This window comes from Cannabis sativa, chromosome 5, assembly GCF_029168945.1.
Source record: "Cannabis sativa cultivar Pink pepper isolate KNU-18-1 chromosome 5, ASM2916894v1, whole genome shotgun sequence".
Classification (NCBI taxonomy): Eukaryota; Viridiplantae; Streptophyta; class Magnoliopsida; order Rosales; family Cannabaceae; genus Cannabis; species Cannabis sativa.
This window is the reverse complement of record NC_083605.1, coordinates 75,756,320-75,778,841: the sequence shown is the minus strand read 5'-3', so window position 1 is coordinate 75,778,841 and position 22,522 is coordinate 75,756,320. Positions and strand designations below refer to the sequence as shown.

General features: G+C 25.9%; 2 protein-coding genes and 1 long non-coding RNA gene across 4 annotated transcripts; 2 read left to right on the top strand and 1 right to left on the bottom strand.

Moving 5' to 3' along the window:
* Positions 1 to 1,970: 1,970 nt before the first annotated feature.
* Positions 1,971 to 3,092, bottom strand: LOC115716878 (uncharacterized). The gene has a single exon (XM_030645790.2). It carries the CDS (start codon positions 2,947 to 2,949, stop codon positions 2,170 to 2,172), a length of 780 nt encoding a protein of 259 aa, XP_030501650.2. The 5' UTR covers positions 2,950 to 3,092; the 3' UTR covers positions 1,971 to 2,169.
* A 7,537-nt stretch (positions 3,093 to 10,629) lies between these two features.
* LOC133038114 (uncharacterized) lies at positions 10,630 to 12,341 on the top strand. The gene is made up of 3 exons (XR_009688036.1): positions 10,630 to 10,775; positions 11,015 to 11,090; positions 12,194 to 12,341. It is a non-coding gene; the product is annotated as an uncharacterized LOC133038114 (long non-coding RNA).
* Positions 12,342 to 16,153: 3,812 nt separating this feature from the next.
* LOC115717094 (metal-nicotianamine transporter YSL1) lies at positions 16,154 to 22,474 on the top strand. 2 transcript variants are annotated; one of them, XM_030646033.2, is made up of 8 exons: positions 16,154 to 16,341; positions 16,423 to 16,808; positions 17,571 to 17,743; positions 17,976 to 18,070; positions 18,726 to 18,863; positions 19,672 to 19,861; positions 19,944 to 20,055; positions 21,359 to 22,474. In XM_030646033.2, the coding sequence occupies exons 2-8, from the start codon at positions 16,439 to 16,441 to the stop codon at positions 22,291 to 22,293; spliced, it is 2,013 nt and encodes a 670-aa protein (XP_030501893.2). In that variant the 5' UTR covers positions 16,154 to 16,341; positions 16,423 to 16,438; the 3' UTR covers positions 22,294 to 22,474. The 2 variants fall into 2 exon arrangements, with proteins under 2 accessions (XP_030501893.2, XP_030501894.2); XM_030646034.2 differs by having other exon boundaries at positions 16,176 to 16,341; positions 16,438 to 16,808.
* The last annotated feature ends 48 nt before the right edge of the window (positions 22,475 to 22,522 follow it).

Below are 22,522 nucleotides of genomic sequence, written 5' to 3'. Positions count from 1 at the left end.
AGATTATAAAATAAATAAGGGTGGGCAATCCTCAACTATGGTGGTGTTCATATGTTTATCATCATTATTTATAGACACAACACTATTTTCTTAACATATAATTTTTACTAAACTAATATATTTTTACAAATAAATCTTCACAAACTATTTGTTGTGACATATTTGATACATTCCAACTTTGATTATGTTTGTCTATGTACCAATTGTTGCAAGTTGTAACCTAAACTAACAACAACAATAGTCCCTAATCCATCCTTTCACTCTTTCTTTTTGGTACTTTATCAACCAACCAAACAAACAATTGATAATCTTAATAATAATAATAATAAGTAGAAAAATTAATAACATTACTATAGTTGAATTTCAACTGCAATTGAATTGTCAACTCTCAACTTCCTAACTATTAAGTTAAATCATTTTAAGGTTAATTATATGAGCATTGTTATTAAGTATTTTAAGGTGTCTAACACCATACTGATGTAGCACGTTGTGAGTGGTTAGCGATTAACGGTTCTTTATATATTATGAGTATTGTTATTGGACACCAATAGTGCCCAACACCTTCAATAGGTGGCGCCCTATGATTGATTAGCATTATTTTTTTAAAAATTACTTTTTTAATTGTATGGAACTTGATACTTAATTATATCAGTAGCAGTACGACGTCGAGAAAGGTATTAAGCACCAATAATACTTTTTAACATTTCTCAAATATTATTTATTAAATTAAATATATAAGATTTGATACTAAATTATACTAATAGTAATATCGATTTCTTAACACTTTAAAATATTCCATATATATATATATAAAAAGATTATGGCCCATGTCATTATTAGTGCTTGTGACTTGTTTGGGGGGTAAACAAGATAAGGGTGATGCCTATTCAAGTTGCCATACATTGGATTTGGATATGTCTATTACAATTTACATCAAATCATTTATTTCTATTTATGAAGGTTAATAGTGCTTTCTCTTGTCTTGTTTTGTTTTCCAACATTATCAAATTCAAATTGCTTTTAAATAATAAATAAATAAAGGCACTTTCATGGGTGATATTTTTTGTTTGTTTGTTTTTTTTTTGGTAGGATTAATTTCTTAATAGATTTTGAGCTTTTCTATATGACACAAAATCTAACTATAAATCTCCCCCTTTTCAAAAATATGTGGTTTTTATTTGACCTCATTAATTAAATGTATAAGGGTCCTTTTTTCAAATTGGATAACACATTAAACAAAGTGATACTACTTTTTGTAATTCAAAGCAAAAAAACAATATCATTAATATTTCCCATTTCTCAAAAGGGATTTGCAGTCTTTACTTTTTGATTACTATTTTTTGATACTCACTTTGTGTATGTAGGGTTAGAATAATATATTATATAGTTTTATTTATTCTAAAAAAATAAATTATAGTTTAGATGAAATTGGATATTCTCTTTTATTTTTTAGCATAATAACAATTGGTTACAACTAAAGAATATAACACCATTATAATTCAACTAAAAACAAGTAAAAACCATTATAAAAATAACAATTTGGAAGAGAATTAAATTAAAATTACATAATTAACATATTCCATCAATATTTGACATTTTACCAAGTCTTTAAAAGGACTCTAATCATGGATGAACACTACACACAATATGTGTCCCTAAATGTGTCCCTTGCCTATACTTAAAGGACTTATTTGCCCATTTTATATTTTTTTTTCCTTTTCTTATTTTTGAACACATAGTGATAATAAGTAGAAAAAAGGAGTAAGAAAAGGGTTAGTTGCAAGTGTATATCCAAAGGAGAAAAAATAAAGTTATTTATTAGGGAAAGCAAAAAAAGGGTTCAAAAAGAAGAAAAAAAAAACAACTTAATAGTAAGTCACAAAATGGGTACTTTTGGTACAAAAGTTGTAAGAAAAAAGTAATTATGAACGTGAAGTAGCGTTTGTGTAACTATACTCAAACACAAGATAAATAACAAGTAACAACTTTTATTATGTCATTATTGCTTATTCTTTCCAAAAAAAAAAAAAAAAAAGTTCTTCTCTATTCTCCCAACACCTTTGATTTTACAGCTTTTTGGGTATTGGGCCTAAGGTTAGCAAGCAGGCCCATGGGCTTTACAAAATTGTTACATTATTATGATATTTACAAGAAAAAAAACCAAAACAATTATACAATTCTTCTGCGTCTCAATGTCTTAGAAGAGGCTTTAGAAACCAAAAAGCCCACACCTAAACACATAACCCAAAAGCCCACATCCACGGCCCATTTAACACCTTCAACATCCATCTCATCATAGTCCATTTCACTCCTCCAATCTCCACCGTCAGATCCACTCTCCATTTCCCCAGACGAACAATCACAGCCGCACATACATTCTTCTTCATCATCATCATCATCGTCAACCTCAATCTCTTCTGGAATTTCCTCTAACCCATTACAAAACCCATGTTTCCTCTTCGCCACCATAGCCACTCTCTCACACATCGCCACGTGTCCCTCTGCAACAACCCTAACCTCCGCCTCCACCGAATCAACTCCGGCAGCGGAAATCTCACTCTCCAAAACACACTTACACTCCAATCTCCACTCATCGCCATAATCTCTCCAGAAACTCCCTTTCAAAACCTTCTCTTCCCTCAAATAAACCTCAAACCTAACCCCATCGCCAACCGAAACCCTATCTCTGCTCCCGTACAAAACCTCGCCGTCCTCGGATTCGACAACGCCGCGATGGAGCGAAACGAAGGCAGGTGAATCGGGTCGGATCTTCGACCCGTCTACCTCGAGCTCGTTATCGTTGATTCTAGGCAAGAAAATAAGGGTTAAAGAATTGGGTAAGGATTTTCGGGTATCCAAACCCGAGAACCGAACCGCAAATATTCGGGTCTTTAATCGGGTTCGGGGTATTGAGTTGGTGAAACCGTGGTAATCTGTGGATCTACACATAGTTGTTGTCCGTACAGGAATGTGAATACTGAAGACTGGAGTTAATGGGAATGTGATTCCTTTTATATATATATATGGAGAGAGAGGGTTACGGTGGGTGACAGCACACGGTAATTTGTGATGACGTGGAGAGGGGAATGCGATTGCCGCCAAGATTGAAATAAGTTGAATTTGACACGTGCGTAGGAAGCTGGTTTCGATTTGTGGTGACTAGCCTCTTGTTTTTTGATTTTTGTTTTAAGATGTTTCGTGGTATGTGGATATTTTTTTTTGTTTTTTTGTTTTTTTCAGTAAAAACATTAAAAATTAAAAACAATATATATATTGTTTTTTATTTGACAATAATATTTTATTTATGATTAGTTATTTGTCGTTTTGTTTTTTTGTTTTTGGGAGAAGAAGAAAATGGAAGTACTAAAAATGGACGGACGATAGTGAAAGTGAGGTTAATTAGGTGATACGATATAACAGCTCATATTTGGGAATGTGTGAGAAATAAGTAATAATATTATTAATTAATTAACTAATGTGAAAATTTAGTGCACAAAAAAAAATAGTGTTATTAGTAAGCAGTTGTAGGGTTGTGTTCGCGGTGCGGGTGGTGTAATTTTTAATTTTTTTTTTAAATTAACTTGTATATGTAGTTTTTTTAATTTTTCAAACTGGACCCACACTGTCAAATTAAAAAATTGTAGAAACTGCATTGCAAAAAATGGTGCGGTACAGTGTAATTTTTGCAGTTTGAACTATCATTAAATGATTTAACTATCATAAATACAATGAAGCTTGAGCAACACTTATTAAAAATACTATAAGCTTGAAAATAAATATGAAAAAAAATTACAAGTTTTAATACAATAATTAGTGGATTTTAGACTGAGTCTTCAAATATTAGATCTAAATAAATATAAAAATTAATATTTTTTTAATATGCGGTGCGATCCAATTTGAATCGCATATTAATAATTTAAAACCACAAATCGCACTGTACTGCGCAGTTTAGTAAAAATATAAATCACGACCGCACTATAAAAAATTTTAAATTGTATTTTCTTACAGTGCGAGCGGTTTGATAAACATCCATGCAGTTGTGCTCAGCACTTTTTAAAAGTAATTAGTTAGTTATATTTAAAAATTATTATATTAAATTATATAAAATGTAGTACTTAATTATATCAATGTACAGATAATAATAGTGTAAATTTAGTACAACTGGAAAAATGTGAAAATTAAACTATTACTAAATTAAGCAAAAAAAGACAAATAATTTGAAAAATTACTGCTTTGTCCTAATTCTGGATTTGATTTAGTTTAAATTTTAAGCTTTTGTGTTGGGTATCTAACAAAAGTTGTCATTTGATGGTTTTTTATTATTTTCTATTGGTTAAAATTAACATGTATTAGGATACAAATCTTTAATTTTGAAAAAATATAATAAAATTAATATTTAAATATGATACAATCTCTAATTAAGGTGAGCCAGGCCCACACCTAGTTTACCCATAGCCCAATAACCCCTAATTTTGTAACACTTAGGCCCACATCTTCAAGTGGTTCAAAATCATATCTTCTGAGGTTTCTTGGAACTTCCCCAAGAAATATCTCAAACAAATGCACTTGAAATATTATTGTTCCTCTTTAATTTATTCTAAAATATCACTAAAGACAAGAAACTAACTAAAAAACAAACTTGAATTTATTAAAAATAAATAAATAAAGGGAAATTTACATGGTATACTAATTTTTGTCATTTTTTTACAAAAATACTGCTAGATAATATTTTTTACTTTTTTACTATGTTTTTTTATAAGTTTCATACTGCAGTATACTGTGTTAAGTTTTTACTGGTATTCTACTGGTGTTTTACTGGTGTTCTACTATTGTTTTGAGTTATTCTGCTTTGTGTTTTACTGGTGTTTTATAAAAACACAGTATTTTTGAAAATATTTCTGTGTGATAGTATTTTTGTAAAAGTTAATCTAAATTTCAGTATTTTTGTAAATTTCCCTAGATAAACAAACAAACTTGATTGAACAATTGTTAGATAAAGGCCCTAATATTTTTGTTATGGTGGCCCATTTCAACATATTCAACTCAATGCCATTTTCTTGCTTTTTTTTTTTTTTTCCCAATTTACAAAATTATCATCTATTAATATCTTCTCTTATACTATGTTTTTCTACCTTAAAAGCATAAGAGACTTGGCTTATAACATTGGAAAAATATTAGATAGTAAGGAAATAATTTTTATTCTATTTTTTTTTTTTTAATTTAATTGTATTTTAATAGTACGTTTATTATATTATTTTATTTACTAAATTACTAAATTAGAAAAGATAATTATAATGATAAAATTTAACTAAATTGCCCTTGTTAAAAATTGTAAGTTTTTTATTTATAGTTTTTGAAATCACTCTCAATTTTTTTTTAAAAAATTTAATTATAGTAACGTTTATTGATCTTTTAAAAGAAAACCTTTTATTATTTTTCACAAATAGATAAGAAATGAAAGCAAGAAAATGAAGAGTTATCGAATTGGAGTTTAGTATTGACTTGAACAGTGCGATCACTAATGATTGCCAAACTTCAAGAGAATCACTCATAATTCTAATTCATTTCATTGATCGATCAATAATTCTTTTGTGTAATAGTTCTTGCCAACATTTTTTTTTGCATATTTCCCACCAAATGTAGGGTGGAGAATATCTTAGAGGAATTATTTCCATAAGGATTTATTCATCCAAAAGATATTAAAGATTACAAATAGTAAACAAAAAATATGTATTATGTTAATAATTTGAAGTACTAAAAATTTATAACATCTTGTTTTTTTTTCCAAAAGCATCAACTAATGAAATGTTTCTTCATTTTGGATAACACTCGACAATATGTGATTCGAAACTTGAAATCCGAACACAACACAAATTCAGTAGGGGTAAGTTGAAAAATACCCCTTTTATTAATTAATTAATCAAATTTACCTATAATTTTATATTTATTTGAAACATACCTCTTTTTATATGTATTGTACACAAAATACCCTAATATAAAAGAGTCACATAGAGAGTATCTTGAAGTGATAGGGGCAAAATTAGTACAATGTTTAAAAAAAGAGGTAAAAATGATAGACTTCAAAAAAGAGGGTAAAAATAAAAGAGTACAATATAAAAAGGGTATAGAGTGTAATTGCCTCAATTCGGTAACTAATTACACGAGTTCGTTATGCAACACAGCCAATCTAATGTTCCACCAGGGCCGGCCCTGAAACAAAGTGGGCCATAGAGAATTTTTTGTTTGGGCTCTTATATTAGAAAAAATGTGGTATTTTTCAAAATCAGTAAAAAAAATGTATAATTTTAAAAGAGAAAAAAAAAATTGGGCCCTTGACCTGGGTGGGCCCTAAACACAGGCCTAGCCCGCCTATACTCAGGGTCGGGCCTGTGTTCCACCCTACTTAAATCAACATATTCACTTATCATTTTTAATTTTTGATAGTTTTTCATCAACTTAGCAATAATAATGTTTATTGTTACTTAGATTGTAGCAGAATTAGAGTACAAACTAGTGGAGCAATTTTTTCTATATAACCGTCAAACTTTATTATTGAGCTAATTAAATAGTATAATTAGTCAATTTATGAGCCACAATATTAAATTTTTGAGTTAGACATATATTTTCGAGAAAAATAAAACTCCATCAATTCACTTTGATAATCATAATAAAAAAATTAAGTACAATATATTATTTATCTTAAAGAATCAATTGTTCCAATGCCAAAAATTCAAAGATGACTTGTTTTATTTTGAATTTGTGTCCCTATTTGTCTTGTAAGTTTTTGATGATGATCATTATGATAAATATGAAGTATAAAAAAAATCTCATTCACAAACTTGTATATATGTGTTTGGATTTTGTGATTATCTTTTCATATCTCAATATAAGACAAACTAGACTAGAGAATTGTATATTAAATTGGTTATTATTAAAAGCTAATTATAATAATTATACTTTTCTTTTATTGTTAGTCCTAAATTTTGTCCAAATTGATGATTATTGTTTTGACATCAAAAGCAAGAGACTAATAATAATAAGATAAGATTGTGTTTGGCACAAAATTAAAGAAAAAAGTGATTCATTGTCAATTGACTTTACACAATCCCACATAAGGTCTATCCAAAGGAGCCCAACCAAGATTCCTAGAAAGCAAAATATTTATATTCATATTATCAAGGAAATTATATTATATATCTATTTTACTTTAAATATTTTTATTTTTATAATTTTTAAAATATACCCATAAATGATGTTCTCATTATACCTTTAGATTAATACAAATTATGTGTTAGACTTAAGTAGAGAGTGAAAGTATAATGAGTAATGTACTCATAAAAGTAGGTATATTTTAATGAAATATAATTTAAGAGTATTTTTTATTAATGGATATAAAAAAAAATATATTTCTCAACTTATCCCCATATTATATTCAAATTATATAGGGTAATTTGTAGCTCAAATATTTAAGTTTAATTTTTGGTTGTAAATAAATATTTAAATTATATTTTTGGAACTTTTATAAGTACTTAACTATTAAGTGTCAATTCATTACACACGTATTATTTTTTTATTGATATATTTAAATTAATTTTTCAATAAAATAAAATTTTAATGACCTGGCTCAATTAAGAATTGTCACGTGTCAAATTACTTAATAATTAACAGCAGGTATAGAAGTTACAGAATTATAACTTAAATATTATTACCGTCAAAAATTAAATTTAGATATTCATTTACAACCGGGAGTTAAACTTAAATATTTATGCCATAAATTACTTAATTATATATAATTTCATGAGTTTTTATTTATGAGAATTTTCATTTTTTTTTTATATTTTATTTATTATTTTACAGCCTAAAATTTTTAATTATAAAAATATACTTGTAAAGTTTTAAAATTATAAAATACACTCAGCAAAAAGTAAAAAAATTACTAAAAAACAACAAGAAATCAACCTGCAACAATTATAAATTATAAATAAACTATAAAACAATTAGAAAAATAACTTCATGACAACTATAATACAACTATAAATAAATTAAAAAATAACTAAAAAAAATAATTTATTATTTTTTACTGAAAATGTATTTTTGTAAATAAAAATAGTTTAAAGAGTAAAAATAATTTTTTTAAATTTTTGGTCTATAATTTTTTTATTTATAAATATTTACAATTATTACTACTACTTTATGTATTATTATTCAAAAATTAATAATAATTCATGTAATTTTGTTTGGTTTGATTTTTTATATATATATAATTGTGAACGTGTGGAAGAAATCAAAAGATGTTGATGAGAAGAAGACAATTTAATTTAATATATTGGCTAATATTTGGTATAAACGTTTCCTTTCACATATAATTAAAAATAACCAAAAATAAAAATAAAAAAAAAAAGAAAATAAGAGATATCTAAATTAATCTGAGTTTAATTGTAGGATGGAATAATTATAATTATTGTCTTAAAACTGAAGTATAAAACATATTATGCATAGACTATAGTGAATCTTTTTTTTTTTTTTTTAAAAAAAAGTAAATACTATTTTGAATCTTGTATATTTTATAAAAGTTATTAATTAATTGGATTCTTTATTTTGTTAAATAATAAAATAGACCTTATATTTTTTAAAATGGTATTAATAGGACTCTAATAATAATTCGATATAAATGTGTTATGACAAAACTATTTACATTTTCTGTATTTGTTCGTGTTAGAAATTGTCTTCAAATTAGTTATATTTAAAAAAATTGTCGAAAATTATGCTTAAGATCTTATTTTTACCATTTTAAAAAATACAAAATCTATTTTATCATTCAACAAAACAGAATGTCCAATCAAACAAAGTCCAAATAATTTTTTTTTAAAAAAAAACATAATATGCATACAATAATATACTTAATTAGTGGATGTGAAATTTAAGAAATTGACCTAAGAATATTAGTCCACAAAAAATAATATATATGTATTATATTAGAATATACACTAGTTTTTTTTTAAAAAAAGATTAAATAATTGCTATATATCTCTTGTAGTATAATAATAATAATAATAATAATAATTGTTATCCCAATTTTTTCAGGTCTTATTATATATTCCTCAAAAGTTCATTTAACATGCATACTTTATATTAGACAATAAATAAATTATTTGAATAAAAGAAATTCATCTAAGTTTTTGTACATTAATTTCAATTTCTATTCAATATGTATATATACATAATTACAATTCAATTATATGTAGAGTAAAATAGTATTTAAAGTGTATATTATATATGTTTTTTTTTTTTTGAGCAATGTGATAGCTAATAAATACTTTCTAAAAATGTAATAAAAAAGAAAAAAGTAATAGTGATAGTGATAGAGGTGTAGGATTACCATTAATTGTGCATCTTTTTTTCTTTTCAAAGAGTTTACATCACCAAATTTAGTCTTGTAGTAGAGTGTTATATCATTGTATAATAAGTTGACATATTTGTTTGAAGTGTTTATACATTTATTTATTATTTTAAGAACCTTTCTAAAATCCATATATTCATATAAGAAAATGAAAACAACCTTTGAAAATTCTTATATATATATATAAAAATAATAATAAATAAATAAATAAATTACTATGAGCTATCAATTATATATATAGTTTGAACACTAATATTCCATCAATGTGAAGTGTACCAATAAATTTATTCAAATAAGTTAAAAGATGAAATAAAATAAATTATACATTAATTTGTTGGGTTTACAAACTATATTAATGAAATATTCATTATATAAAGTTTGTTAAAAAAAATAAAAATAAAAAGAAAATTCTAAAGTAATAAGTTCTAATAATTATTCTTAACTCATCATGATGATGAATATATACTTGCTTTGTAAATTTATAATGGCTAAAATTAGATTAACTCTTAAGTTATTCTAATTGCAAAAGCAATAAAAAGAATAAGTAGCTAGAAATAGGGATGTGTTAATTCTACTTTTTTAGCCATATATATCATGATGTAATGGATTTTATCTGATTTAATGATAATTTTTTTATCAAAAAATATAGAGATGTGTTAGTATATATCTTACTTAATTTATTTTTTTATATAAAAATTGATAGTAATTCAAATTAAACACAAGAAAATTGAAATGAAAAAAATACAACAATGGGATATCATTTCCATTCCAAAAACTTATTTTATAGTGAAAAATGTAAAGCATGCAAATCAATTGATTGACCTCTTTATAAGAAAAATAACTCATAAAAAAAAAAAAAAATATCTCTTAAATCTAGACAATAAAATTTTAACATAGTATAAAAAAAAAAAATCGATAACAATTATGTATATTTTTCTAAAAAAAAAAGTATTTCCTCAAGTAATCTCATAAGTTTATTACCATGATGAGTATTAATTAAATCAAAATATCTCTTAATTTTCTTTTAAATATTTTTTTATATATATATATTTACTTAATTTATATCTATTCTATATAAAGTGTGCCTATATAACTGAATTCTTGGTTTATGAGAAATTCAAGGGTGACTTTTTATTTATATTTAATAAAATAATAAAATATTATTTATATATAATAAAATAAAAATAAAACAAATCTTATTAATATTTGAACTGATATTTAATGCTAATTATTTCATAGTCACAATCCTCTTTTCTTCTTTTATTTTTTTAACCGATTGGTGAAGGTTCATACGCGGAAAAGCAGAACCATCAAGATTTGAATAATAAGGCAAAAAGTTGAAAGCTCTTATTTGCCTGAGTATAGCCTAATGCAGGTACGATTATTTGTAATTACATACCTAATTTACTTATTATTTTAATGTTAAAACTAATAAGAAACCTGCTTTTGATTCTTTGTGTATACTATAAAATGAGCAGAAACTAATAAATAGTATTATCAGGACTAGAATGATTAATATTAACTAATTATGTTCATTATATATGAAGAACTCATCTTCAATCATAAAATTAACTAATTTTGAACATTGACACATTTTTCGGTTTCCAATCCCAGACAGTTGAGATTAAAGTCAAAATGGATTGTGATGGTTGTGAAAGAAGAGTAAAGAACGCTGTTGCCTCCATGAAAGGTAATTAATTCATTATTAGCTTGTATATCCTCTCTTATTTCGTCTTTAAAGCAATATTTTCTTGTGGTGTGAAAAATACTAATTTATAATAAAAGTAGCAATGTATATCAATTATATGTTAAAGGGGATGAAGGTCAATATTCTATATATAAGAGAAAAACAATTGGCATCATTGGGGAAGAACAGCCCCGACCATTATTGAAGCAAACTAAATGATATATTAATCTGTTTTAGAGTATTTTCATATCCTGACTTTAATTATTATAAATTCAGCCTAATCTTTTTTGCATTCCAAATTATATCATCTTATATATTTTATGAGAAATTCATGGGTAACTTTTTATTTCTATTAAAATAAAATAATTTATTTTTAAAAATAAAATAATTTATGAGAAATTTATGAGTCACTTTAATATTTTATTAAAGCATAAATCTACAAATTAATATTTTATTATTATTTTAATAATCATCAATATATATAAAACAAAACAAAAAAGCCGTATATAACTTCAATAATATTATTATATTTAATAATTATTTTTTTTAAAAAAATCTATCTATATCTATTCTTCTATATAAAGTATGCTTATATAATTGAATTCTTGGTTTATGAGAAATTAATGGATGACTTTTTATTTATATTAAAAATAAAATAGTTTATTATTAAAAATAAAATAGTTTATGAGATAAAAGATCCATGTACTTGAAATATACAATTAATGAGCATTACTTTTTGATCATAGTGTGTTTTCATGGCTGAAAACCTCAATTATCTCTATCATTTGATATCAAATAAAATAAAATTATCATGATGTATACATTATGGTTATTTAATGAGTAATTAGTGTGTTCAAATTATCAAGCTGAATAATTGAATTGTTTTTTTGTCAAAATTAATATTAAGTATATTTATATGTTTATAAGTTTATCTATTTTCTCTTAGATCAATCATGCTCATATAGTAAAAAAATCATACTCATATAGCAAAAAAATCATACTCATATAGACATGTTATTTTCATTTTGTAATTTAGATCTTCTTAGTCATTATTTAGTTCACTTAACCTTTTCCGATTATGGTAACTGAAGTTTTGTTTCTTTTAGGTACTCTATTACAAAGATTTGTATTACATGTATTATTTATTTTGGACTATGAGGAGGTGGATTTCTTTATTGGGAAACATATAGCGTGACAAATTATTGTTCATATATTAAATAATTATTTTTGATTAATGAGATTCATAAATATAACTGTGTATATTGAATTCTTTATTCAAATAATTATTTTTGATTTTTACGTGATTATTTATTGCTCATATATCTAGAATCCTATTTGATTAAAGTTAAGATTATAAGATTAATTAATTTGTGATTTCTTCCTATACACATAATAATTAATAATATTTTTTCTTTAATTTTTAATTGTATCACTTTCAAATTACATAGAAAAAAATTAGCATAAAATTTAATATACGTGCCTCGCACGTAGATTTTTACTAGTTTGGTGTATATATATTTATATATTCTAAATATCTTAACAATAATTATTCATAAAATTGATATAAATTATTAATCAGACAATTATTGACCGAACAAAAATAAAATTAGGGTTCATCCCAATATAATCAATCTAAGTACGAAATGACCAAACAAAATTTTAGAGTTTGGACTAAAAAAAATTAGTCTAACTATTGACTCAACAATTCATAAATTAGACAAAAAAGGAAATTCGTTTCAAACCCGAATAAAATTAGAATTTGGGGCCATGAGAAGAAGAAAGTCATTCGAGTTTGAGTAGTAAGGATATGGGATGAAAATATCACATGCTTTGACTTAGAAAAAAGCAACAAATTAAAGACAATATATAGTACTTGTGTTGCTTGTGCCAACCTCATGACCATTGCTTTTTTTCTTAGAGTGAAATGGGTCCTCATCCATACCCACAATCACTAGCTAGTGGTTATTATGTACTCTTTAACATAATATAAATATATATATTTATTGTATATCTCCTAAATTTGTTTGCTTCCTCATCTACTTGCCTTGCCTTATTATTTTATGTGATCTAATGGTCTTTCCCTTTTTGATTATTGATGATCTCGAAATCACATACTAGTTATACACTAAACAATATTACTTTATTGATAATTTAATTTTTAGTCACAAAAAAAAATTAATTATGACTAAAATATAGTATTTAGATATAAATTATCACTAATTTAGTTTTTAGTCACAATAAATATTGTAACTAAAAATACTTTTAGTCACAATAAATTATAATTTTTGTGACTAATATATTTGGTCACGGACCTTTTAGTCACAATGTAATAATAATAATTTTTATAATTAGTCACAATTTTTTTAAAAAAATTTAGTCACAATTTTTTTGACTTATAGACTATTATTTTTAGGTTAATTTAAAAAAAACGTTGTTTATACGTTACAGAAATATAGTATAATGTTGCGGTAATATGAAAGTAACGTTATTTCTCCTCTAAAAAAATATCACCGTAAAAATGTCAAAAAAAATTAATGTGAAAACATGAAAAAAAAAATGCAATTTTGAGTACTTTGTGTAAATTTTCCTTTCATTTGGTTATCGACAAATGTCTCTCAAGAGTTTCCATTGTTAATAAAAATAAAATAAATGAATTGATGATCATAATAAAATATAAGAAAAAAATCCACCTAAAATATAGTTTGAAGAGCATGACCTAAGAAAAGAAAAGAAAAAGTAAGTATTAATAAGAAAACAAATTACTAGTATTTTAAAAAATTCTATAAGATTTATCTCATTTTTTGTTGATACCTTTCCAATTTCATAAAAAAGAAAAAACATGATAAAATTTTATCCTTTTCAAATCTTATCTTAATTTCTAAAAGTAAATGTAAGCTAGACTTTGTAACTAAATCCAAAAATACATAGTAACTATTTGGTTCAATGACAATGTGATAGTTACTTAGAATAAGACTAGGAAACTAACTACACAAGTTATAAGACAAAATGGGTGTCTTTTGTTTTTCTTATGAGAAAATGGGTGTATTTTGTTTTTTTATGAGAAAATGGGTATTTTAATTTGATGCAAGTGGTGGTAACAAGGTCGGGGCATGAGCTAAGACGAATTAAATATGAATTTAGGGTCCACCTAGCTTAGGAGTTCAAAAAAAATATTTTCTTTTAAAAGATATATATTAGTAGTTTTTAAAAATATTATATATTTTAAATAGATAAATTCGATAATTTTTATTTTTTTAAGGTCGATTTATTTTTAGGGTCAGTCTTGAGTAGTAGACACTAGAAATGAAAGGTTGTTTACCCAAGACAACAAGACAAGAGAATCCTCTTTACTATGGACTATTGTGGTTATTACTAATTATTATTCTATAACTAATAAAAAGAAAAGAAAAGAAAAATCTTCATTGCCTTTTCTTTTTTGCATCTATCATTTTCTACTCAAATGTGATTGACAAATAATTTGGACCCACATGCTTGATTACAACCTGCAAATTTCCAATGGTAGAGTTTGAGTCACTTTTTAAGAAAGAATATCTCTATTCCACTAAAATATTATCATAACCACCCTTATTTAGACAAAAGAAAGAAAAAAAAATAGAAGGTAAAATTAATCAATGGTCAATGATAAGGGGTCAATACCTAATTGCCTATGCACTTACCAAGTGTTTTTGTCTTGTAAAAGCATCTCCAAAACTCCAATGGAGTATTTAAATAGTGTAGTGTTATATTTTAATAGTTTTAAGAAAATTAGTTTTCTAATTGTGTATTAAATTTGTGTTAAATTTGACCCATACTAAAAATTATGTTAAATTTAGTACACAATAAATGTAACTTTTTTAATTAGCATTGTATCAATATCTTTTTAAAAAAATATTTAATTTATTTATGATTATTAATAATATTTTATTTTTATCATAATTTGCAACATAAAATATTATTGTGCATTGGAGCACAATAACCAAATATTATAGCAATTTAACACAATATTTACATATTGTATTGGTGATGGCCTAACTTTCAAAAATAAGTGTATTGATGTATGTTTTTTTTTAAAAAAAAAACATTATATAGTTTTAGTTTATTTATACATAGTAGTGTATGTTATAATTATTTAATAAGATAGAATAATTTTTAATATAGTTAATAGGGTTTAAACAGTCTCACATATTTATAAAATAACAAAAAAAAAAAAAAACTGCAAATTATTTTAATTTTTTCAAAATATGTAAAATATTTTAAATAACTATAATGTCCACTATCGTATAAAAAAAATTAAAATTATAGTTATTCACATATCAATAAAGATATATGGATACATTCATTTTCAAGAAAGCACCCTACAATTTTTCCTATAATAAATATTACTCACATTGATCAAAAACCTATTTATTTTTTCTTTTCAAAACTTGAGGAAAAGAATAAAAACACTTTTTCTTACTACTCAATTGTATGCCCTTGGACCATGTTGATTGAGATACTTCAAACTGAATTTTAGGTAAGGCCTTGTGGTGAATTCTCTATTATTATTATTATTATTATTATTATTATTATTATTATTACAGTAGATCTCTATTTAAGAATACTCTATTCAAGAATAACTTCTAATTTGTTATAAAAAAAATGAAGTCCCAGGCCAGTTATAAATAAGAATAACTTCTATATTGTAATTAGTTATACATTTTTTAAGTCCCGTATTAATAAAATATACCTCTATATAAGAATAATTACATCTTAAAAAAATATATACATATATTTTATAAATTTATTTATGTAGAATTAATAATTTTATTTCAAATTATAGTACATGTATAAATATTATATGTACTCGAAAATAATTTTAATATAATATAGTATTAAGAATTGTTTATTGGTATAATTTGGTTACATTGATATTTTTTGATATTTTGATTTTTTTTTTCAAGTGTAACTCTATTTAGTTATAAGCTCTCAATTAGAATATTATTTTCTTGGTCCCAAGTGTATTCTTGGATAGAAGTTCTACTGTATTATTATTATTATATCAGTCCAATGACCTTTCTATCCTAGTATAAATTATATGTTGTTAGATTCAAGAAGAAAAAAAAAGAATAGATCTAAAAGAAAAAATGGAACAAATATACATATAAATATACATATCTATGTACAAATCAAAGATGAGTTTTGGTACACTTCCCAAGAGTTGCTCTGTTCTTCATCCAAAAGGGTCTTCATAAATCAACTTATTATAAAAGCCAAGGTGAGTTTTTTCTTAAAGGATATTATTTACTTATAAAATGTTTTCTTAAACCAAACTCTTTTTTTTTTCTTATATATTTAGGCACATATATATAAGTATGAAGAAGATGGAAAAGAAGGAGCATGGTGATTTTGAAGATGAGTTAGAAGAAAATTTAGAAGAAATAATGGAATTAGAAAGTGATGAGTTGGGAAGTAATGAATCATGGAGAAAACAAATAACATGTAGAGGAGTAATAGCAAGTGTTGTGATTGGTACAATTTATAGTATCATAGCTATGAAACTTAACCTCACAACTGGTATGGTTCCTCATTTCAATGTCTCTGCTGCTTTACTTGCTTTTATCTTCATCAGAACATGGACACAACTTCTTCAAAGATTTGGTTACCAATCTAAGCCTTTTACTAGACAAGAGAATACCATTATTCAAACTTGTTCAGTTGCTTGTTATAGCATAGCTGTTGGAGGTAACTACTAACTAGTAACTAGTAACTAAATTCATTCATTCATTCATTCATCTTATTCTTTTCTCTTTGTTTCCATCTCGTCTTCTTCTTCTTCTCCTGTTTCTGTTTCTCTTATTAGGGGTAACAAAACATGTCATCGTATCGTGTTCGTGTCATATTTTACATGATCTGCTTCTATATTTCGTGTCAAGCGTGTCGACCTATTTTTTAACTTGTGTCTAATTTTCTCAACCCTAACCCGACCCGTAAGAAATCGTGTCGTGTTCGTATCGACCCAGTACTGTGACCCATTTCGCTATTATTAAAGCTAGAATTATAGAAAAAAAATGATAAATGTAAGTTCTATTAGAAAATTTATACATACTTTGTTATATATATATATATATAATAAAAATTAAAAAATTTACACTTTCAATTTCATGTTAAAAAAAAAAAATTTAAATTTTTTACTAATCGCTAAATATATTTTTATTAATAATTTTTATTTTATTATATTTAAAAAAATCGTGTCGAATTCGTGTCAAGCGGGTCGTGTCATGCTTGATTCATTTTCGACCCGCGTCTAATTTTTTCAATCCTAACTTGTAAAATTTGTGTTCGTGTTTGTAAGTCGTGTCGAAACCTGTTTTGTCACCCTTATTTGTTATAAATTTTGATTTGTATAGAGATCTGACCTGTAAAACTCAAATGTATAAAGATATTCATATTATTCGTTAAACATGTGTGAAATCTATCATAACATATGGTGTGTATGGATTACAGGTGGATTTGCATCGTATTTATTAGGGTTAAACAAAAAAACATATGAATTATCAGGAGTACACAATGAAGGAAACTCTATTAATAGTACTAAAGAACCTGGCTTAGGTTGGATGGTTGCTTTTCTTTTCTTGGTTTGCTTTGTTGGTCTTTTTGTTCTAATTCCTCTAAGAAAGGTACTTTTCTTTTCATTAATCTTGTTTTGTAGTTATAATTAGTTCATGTTAAATTAATTATTAATAGTTCTAAAAGCCATAATGATTATTAGTGTTTGGGAAGTGTCACTTGTCACACACACACACACTTCATTTTATAATAAATTAAATTTCTAATCATATGACTTAATTGATAATAAATGAGAATCTTTAGAAATTAATAAATAATTACATAGTATTAATTGATGTACAGATAATGATAGTGGATCTGAAGTTGACTTACCCAAGTGGATTAGCAACTGCTGTTTTAATTAATGGTTTCCATACTCGTGGGGATAAAATGGCCAAGTAATGAACTAAACCCTCTCTTATTTTATTTCTATAGAAAAAAAAAATATTTTTCTATCTCACGAGTAACATTTCGAGTCACGTGGTACCATAAAGCTAATTGACAGAGGCAGATAAGATATAAGATGGAAGATTTTTGGAGTCATTTACCTCCCTTTAACTTTTCATTTTTACCCTTAAATATTTTAATTCTATGATAAATTTCTATTTTCATCTCCATAAATATTATTTATTTTATTAATACTCTTTTAACAAAAAAAAAAAAAAAAAAAAAAAATCTACCCCCACTAAATAATGTAGCTAGCTCCCAACAGTTTCAAAAATTATTATGAGGTCATTTTTACCTCTCCTTAAATTTTTACAAATTAATTTTTGCCCCAAAAAATTCACATATATATATATTTTCATTTTTACCTTTACATATTTTTATTTTATTCTTATAAAATTTATATTTTTTATATTTATCTCACATAGATTAATTTTATTCTTACTAAATTTATAAATTTCGTTTTTATACTTATTAAATAATGTAGCTGGTTCTGTCACTGGTCAAAATTATTATAAAGTACAACAATTTTATAATATCATGTAATTCGAGATATTTAGTACAATTATATTTTTATTTATTATTGAAAAAGATTGTTTATTTTGATAGGAAACAAGTACATGGTTTCTTGAAGTATTTTTCATGGAGTTTTGTTTGGGGACTATTCAAGTGGTTTTATAGTGCAAATGAAGAAGAATGTGGGTTCTCACAATTTCCTACTTTTGGCTTACAAGCTTGGAAAAACACGTAAGTATTCATATTCATATAAATAAGTTTATACTTAATACAAATTTGACTATTTTTTGTTCTTTTTTTAATATCATTTTCAAATAATTACAAACTAAAATAATAAATATGATTTTTATTCTCAAATTATTATCACTATTAGAGTGTAAACTTTAAAAATTTCATATTGTCAAAAATTAATTATTTCTTTTAGTTTTTCTCCTATGTGACAGAGTAACAAAAAATAAATGTTTTTTTTTCTTCAAAAAAAAACAATTTGAAAGTGATAAAATTTAGAAAAAAAAATACAAAATTCAAAACCTCACAATATTTATATTAGATAAATAAGTAATCATTGTATTCACATCAAAACTCAATTACAAACAAAGTGACTAAACCACAAAGTAAACAATTAATTACAAGCTCTTATGAACATTCCCACTCAATTTTAATCTATTCTATTAAAGCTATGTATATTCATATATTGCATTCTCATAAAAAAAAGAATAAATAATAACTTTTACAACAAAAGAATATACTATGTTAAGTTTTCACTGGTGTTCTAATGGTGTTTTTTTGTTGTTCTACTGGTGTTTTGAGTTGTTCTATTTTGTGTTCTACTAGTGTTTTATAAAAACACAGTATTTTTGTAAACTTTTCCGTGTGACAGTATTTTTGTAAAAATTATCCCAAATTACAGTATGTATTTTTGTAAGTTTTCCTATAAAAATCAACACTTTGTTCAAAAGCTTCCTCTTTTTCAACTCATTTTTTTCAGCATAAATTTTGAAGGTTAAATATTTAATTTTGTTTTGTTTTGTTTGGGTAGGTTTTTCTTTGATTTCAGCACAACATATGTGGGAGCAGGAATGATATGTTCTCACTTAGTAAACCTATCATTGCTTCTTGGAGCTGTGATTTCATATGGTGTAATGTGGCCACTTATTGGCAAACTTAAAGGAGATTGGTTCCCTCAAAGTTTAAGTGAAAGTGATATGAAGAGTCTTTATGGTTACAAGGTCTTCTTTTCTCTTTATCAATTTATTTTAAGTATACCTATTAATACTCAAAAATTATTTACTAATTACTTTATTGGGACAGGCTTTTCTATCTGTATCTCTCATTTTAGGTGATGGGCTTTACAATTTTGTCAAGATACTTGCTTCTACAATCATCAATATGCATCAAACATTCAAAGACAAAAATAATCCAGGTAATAATCCAATAATAATGTTTAATTATTATTATGAAGAATATATTTATTTAGTTCTCAATGTTTTGTGCTTTATTTTCAATAATACTCATCTAGTACTTAATATTTTGAAATTATACCAATTTAATATAGCAAAGATAAAATTAGTCAATAAAATTATATTAATTTTTTTTTTATAATAAAAGTATATTAATTAGTAGAGTAATTTACGGTATAAATACCTAAATTTAATTCCCGATTATACGTGAAATTCTAAGTTTAATTTTTAGCAGTAATAAGTACTTAATTCTATACAAAGTTGTATATATTTTTTTTTATATTTATAAAAATATAAAGGTGACTGTCGACTAAAAAAATAATAATCAGATACTCCTTAATTTTAATTTTTTTTTTCTATTTTCCCTTAAATTATTGTCGTTTTATTATGTTATCGTGAAACAATCTTTTTTTTCTTATTATTATTTATAAACAATGTCGTGTCTAGGAATGATTAAACAATTGATGTCTTACGAATGAGATTATCGTTTTCCTCAATAGTCGTTTTTCCAAAAGTATGTCGTTTTTACTCCTCCAAAAAGTACATCAATACTCATCAAAAACTATGGTTTCACGAATGATATCCTTTTCGCCAGTCGTAATATTGTATTTTTCATAGTAAAGTTGTCGTTTTTAAAAAGAAAGTTGTCATTTTTTCGAAAGTAATCGTTTTTTCAAAAGTTATCGTTTTTTAAAAAATGTGTCGTTTCTCAAAAATTGTCGTTTTCTGAAAATTTGTCGTTTTCTCAAAAGTATGTCATTTTTCAAAAGTTGTCGTTTTATCAAAAGTATGTCGTTTCTTAAAAAGTTAGTCATTTTTTAGAAAGTTGTCGTTTCTTCGAAAGTTATCGTTTTTTCTAAAGTTGTCGTTTTTTCAAAAGTATGTCGTTTCTCAAAAATTGTCGTTTTCTTAAAAGTTGTCGTTTTATCAAAAGTATGTCGTTTCTCAAAAATTGTCGTTTTCTTAAAAGATGTCGTTTTTCAAAAGTTGTCGTCTTCTCAAAAGTATGTCGTTTTTTTAAAAGTTGTCGTTTTCTCAAAAGTTGTCGTTTTTTCAAAGTACGTCGTTAATCATTAAAACTCGTCGTTTTAAAACTGATATGATCATTTTCCTCAATATTGTCGTTTTCTTCTCCTTCCAACAGTAAATTGTCGTTTACCTCAATATAGTCGTTTAATCTCAAAGTTGTCGGTTTTTTTCAAAACTACGTCGTTTTTCTGGATCTCTGATCTTCATCTTCTTCCTCCTGTTTTTTGATTTTGACAGAAACAAGAGAGAACAAGAAAAAGTCAGGAAAAGCAGTAGAAGAAAAGCAAAACCAAATCTTCTTAGGAGAAACAATTCCACTATGGATAGCCATAACAGGATACGTAATCCTCTCCTCAATCTCCACAATCGTAATCCCAATCATGTTCCCACAGCTCAAATGGTACTACGTCGTCGTTTCATACCTCTTAGCTCCATCTCTCGCCTTCTGCAACGCTTACGGAACAGGCTTAACTGACATAAACATGGCTTACAACTACGGCAAGATCGCACTCTTCATCCTCGCCGCCATAACCGGAAAGCAAAACGGCGTCGTAGCAGCCCTAGCAGGATGCGGATTAATCAAATCTGTAGTCTCAGTCGCATGTATTCTAATGCAAGATTTCAAAACAGGACATCTAACCTTAACTTCTCCACGAGCGATGTTCGCTAGCCAAGTCATCGGAACCGCCTTAGGTTGTATAATCGCTCCTCTGAGTTTTTTCCTCTTTTACAAAGCCTTCGATGTTGGAAACCCTAAGGGAGAATTCAAAGCTCCTTACGCCTTGATCTATAGAAATATGGCGATTCTTGGAGTCCAAGGGTTTTCTGCTCTGCCGCGTCATTGTTTGCAATTGTGTTGGGGCTTTTTTGGGTTTGCTGTTGGTGTTAATTTGGTTAGGGATCTTTCGCCGGTGAAGATTGGAAAATGGATGCCTCTTCCTATGGTGATGGGAGTTCCGTTCTTGGTTGGAGCTTATTTCGCCATTGATATGTGTGTGGGGACCTTGATTGTGTTCGTGTGGGAGAAGATTGATGCGAAGAAGGCGGAGCTTATGGCGCCGGCGGTGGCTTCTGGTTTGATCTGTGGAGAAGGGATGTGGATTTTGCCGGCTTCGGTTCTTGCCTTGGCCAAGGTGAAGCCACCTATTTGTATGAAGTTTTTGAGCTCTTAAGAGAATGTTATATTAATGGGCTTTTAATTGTTGGGCCTTTTTTATTTGGGCTTTATTTAAGGTTTTCATAAATATCATTTTATTTTTAGTTTTGGGGTTAAATGATTAGTTGGAGAATGGAATTGAATGTTAAAGGGATAATGCTTCACTTGATTTCTAATGGTATGATGTGTTGTGACTATTCAATTTTTTTTTTTTTTTTGGTTCCTAGATTATAGGCCAATCAATT

Excerpts from the sequence above, each read along its gene's own strand:
- LOC115716878 (XM_030645790.2), bottom strand. The coding sequence starts at position 2,949 with ATGTGTAGATCCACAGATTACCACGGTTTCACCAACTCAATACCCCGA.
- LOC115717094 (XM_030646033.2), top strand. The coding sequence starts at position 16,439 with ATGAAGAAGATGGAAAAGAAGGAGCATGGTGATTTTGAAGATGAGTTA. Across the intron at positions 19,862-19,943 it reads AGAGTCTTTATGGTTACAAG|GCTTTTCTATCTGTATCTCT; the intron begins GTCTTCTTTTCT and ends TTATTGGGACAG. Across the intron at positions 20,056-21,358 it reads CAAAGACAAAAATAATCCAG|AAACAAGAGAGAACAAGAAA; the intron begins GTAATAATCCAA and ends TGATTTTGACAG.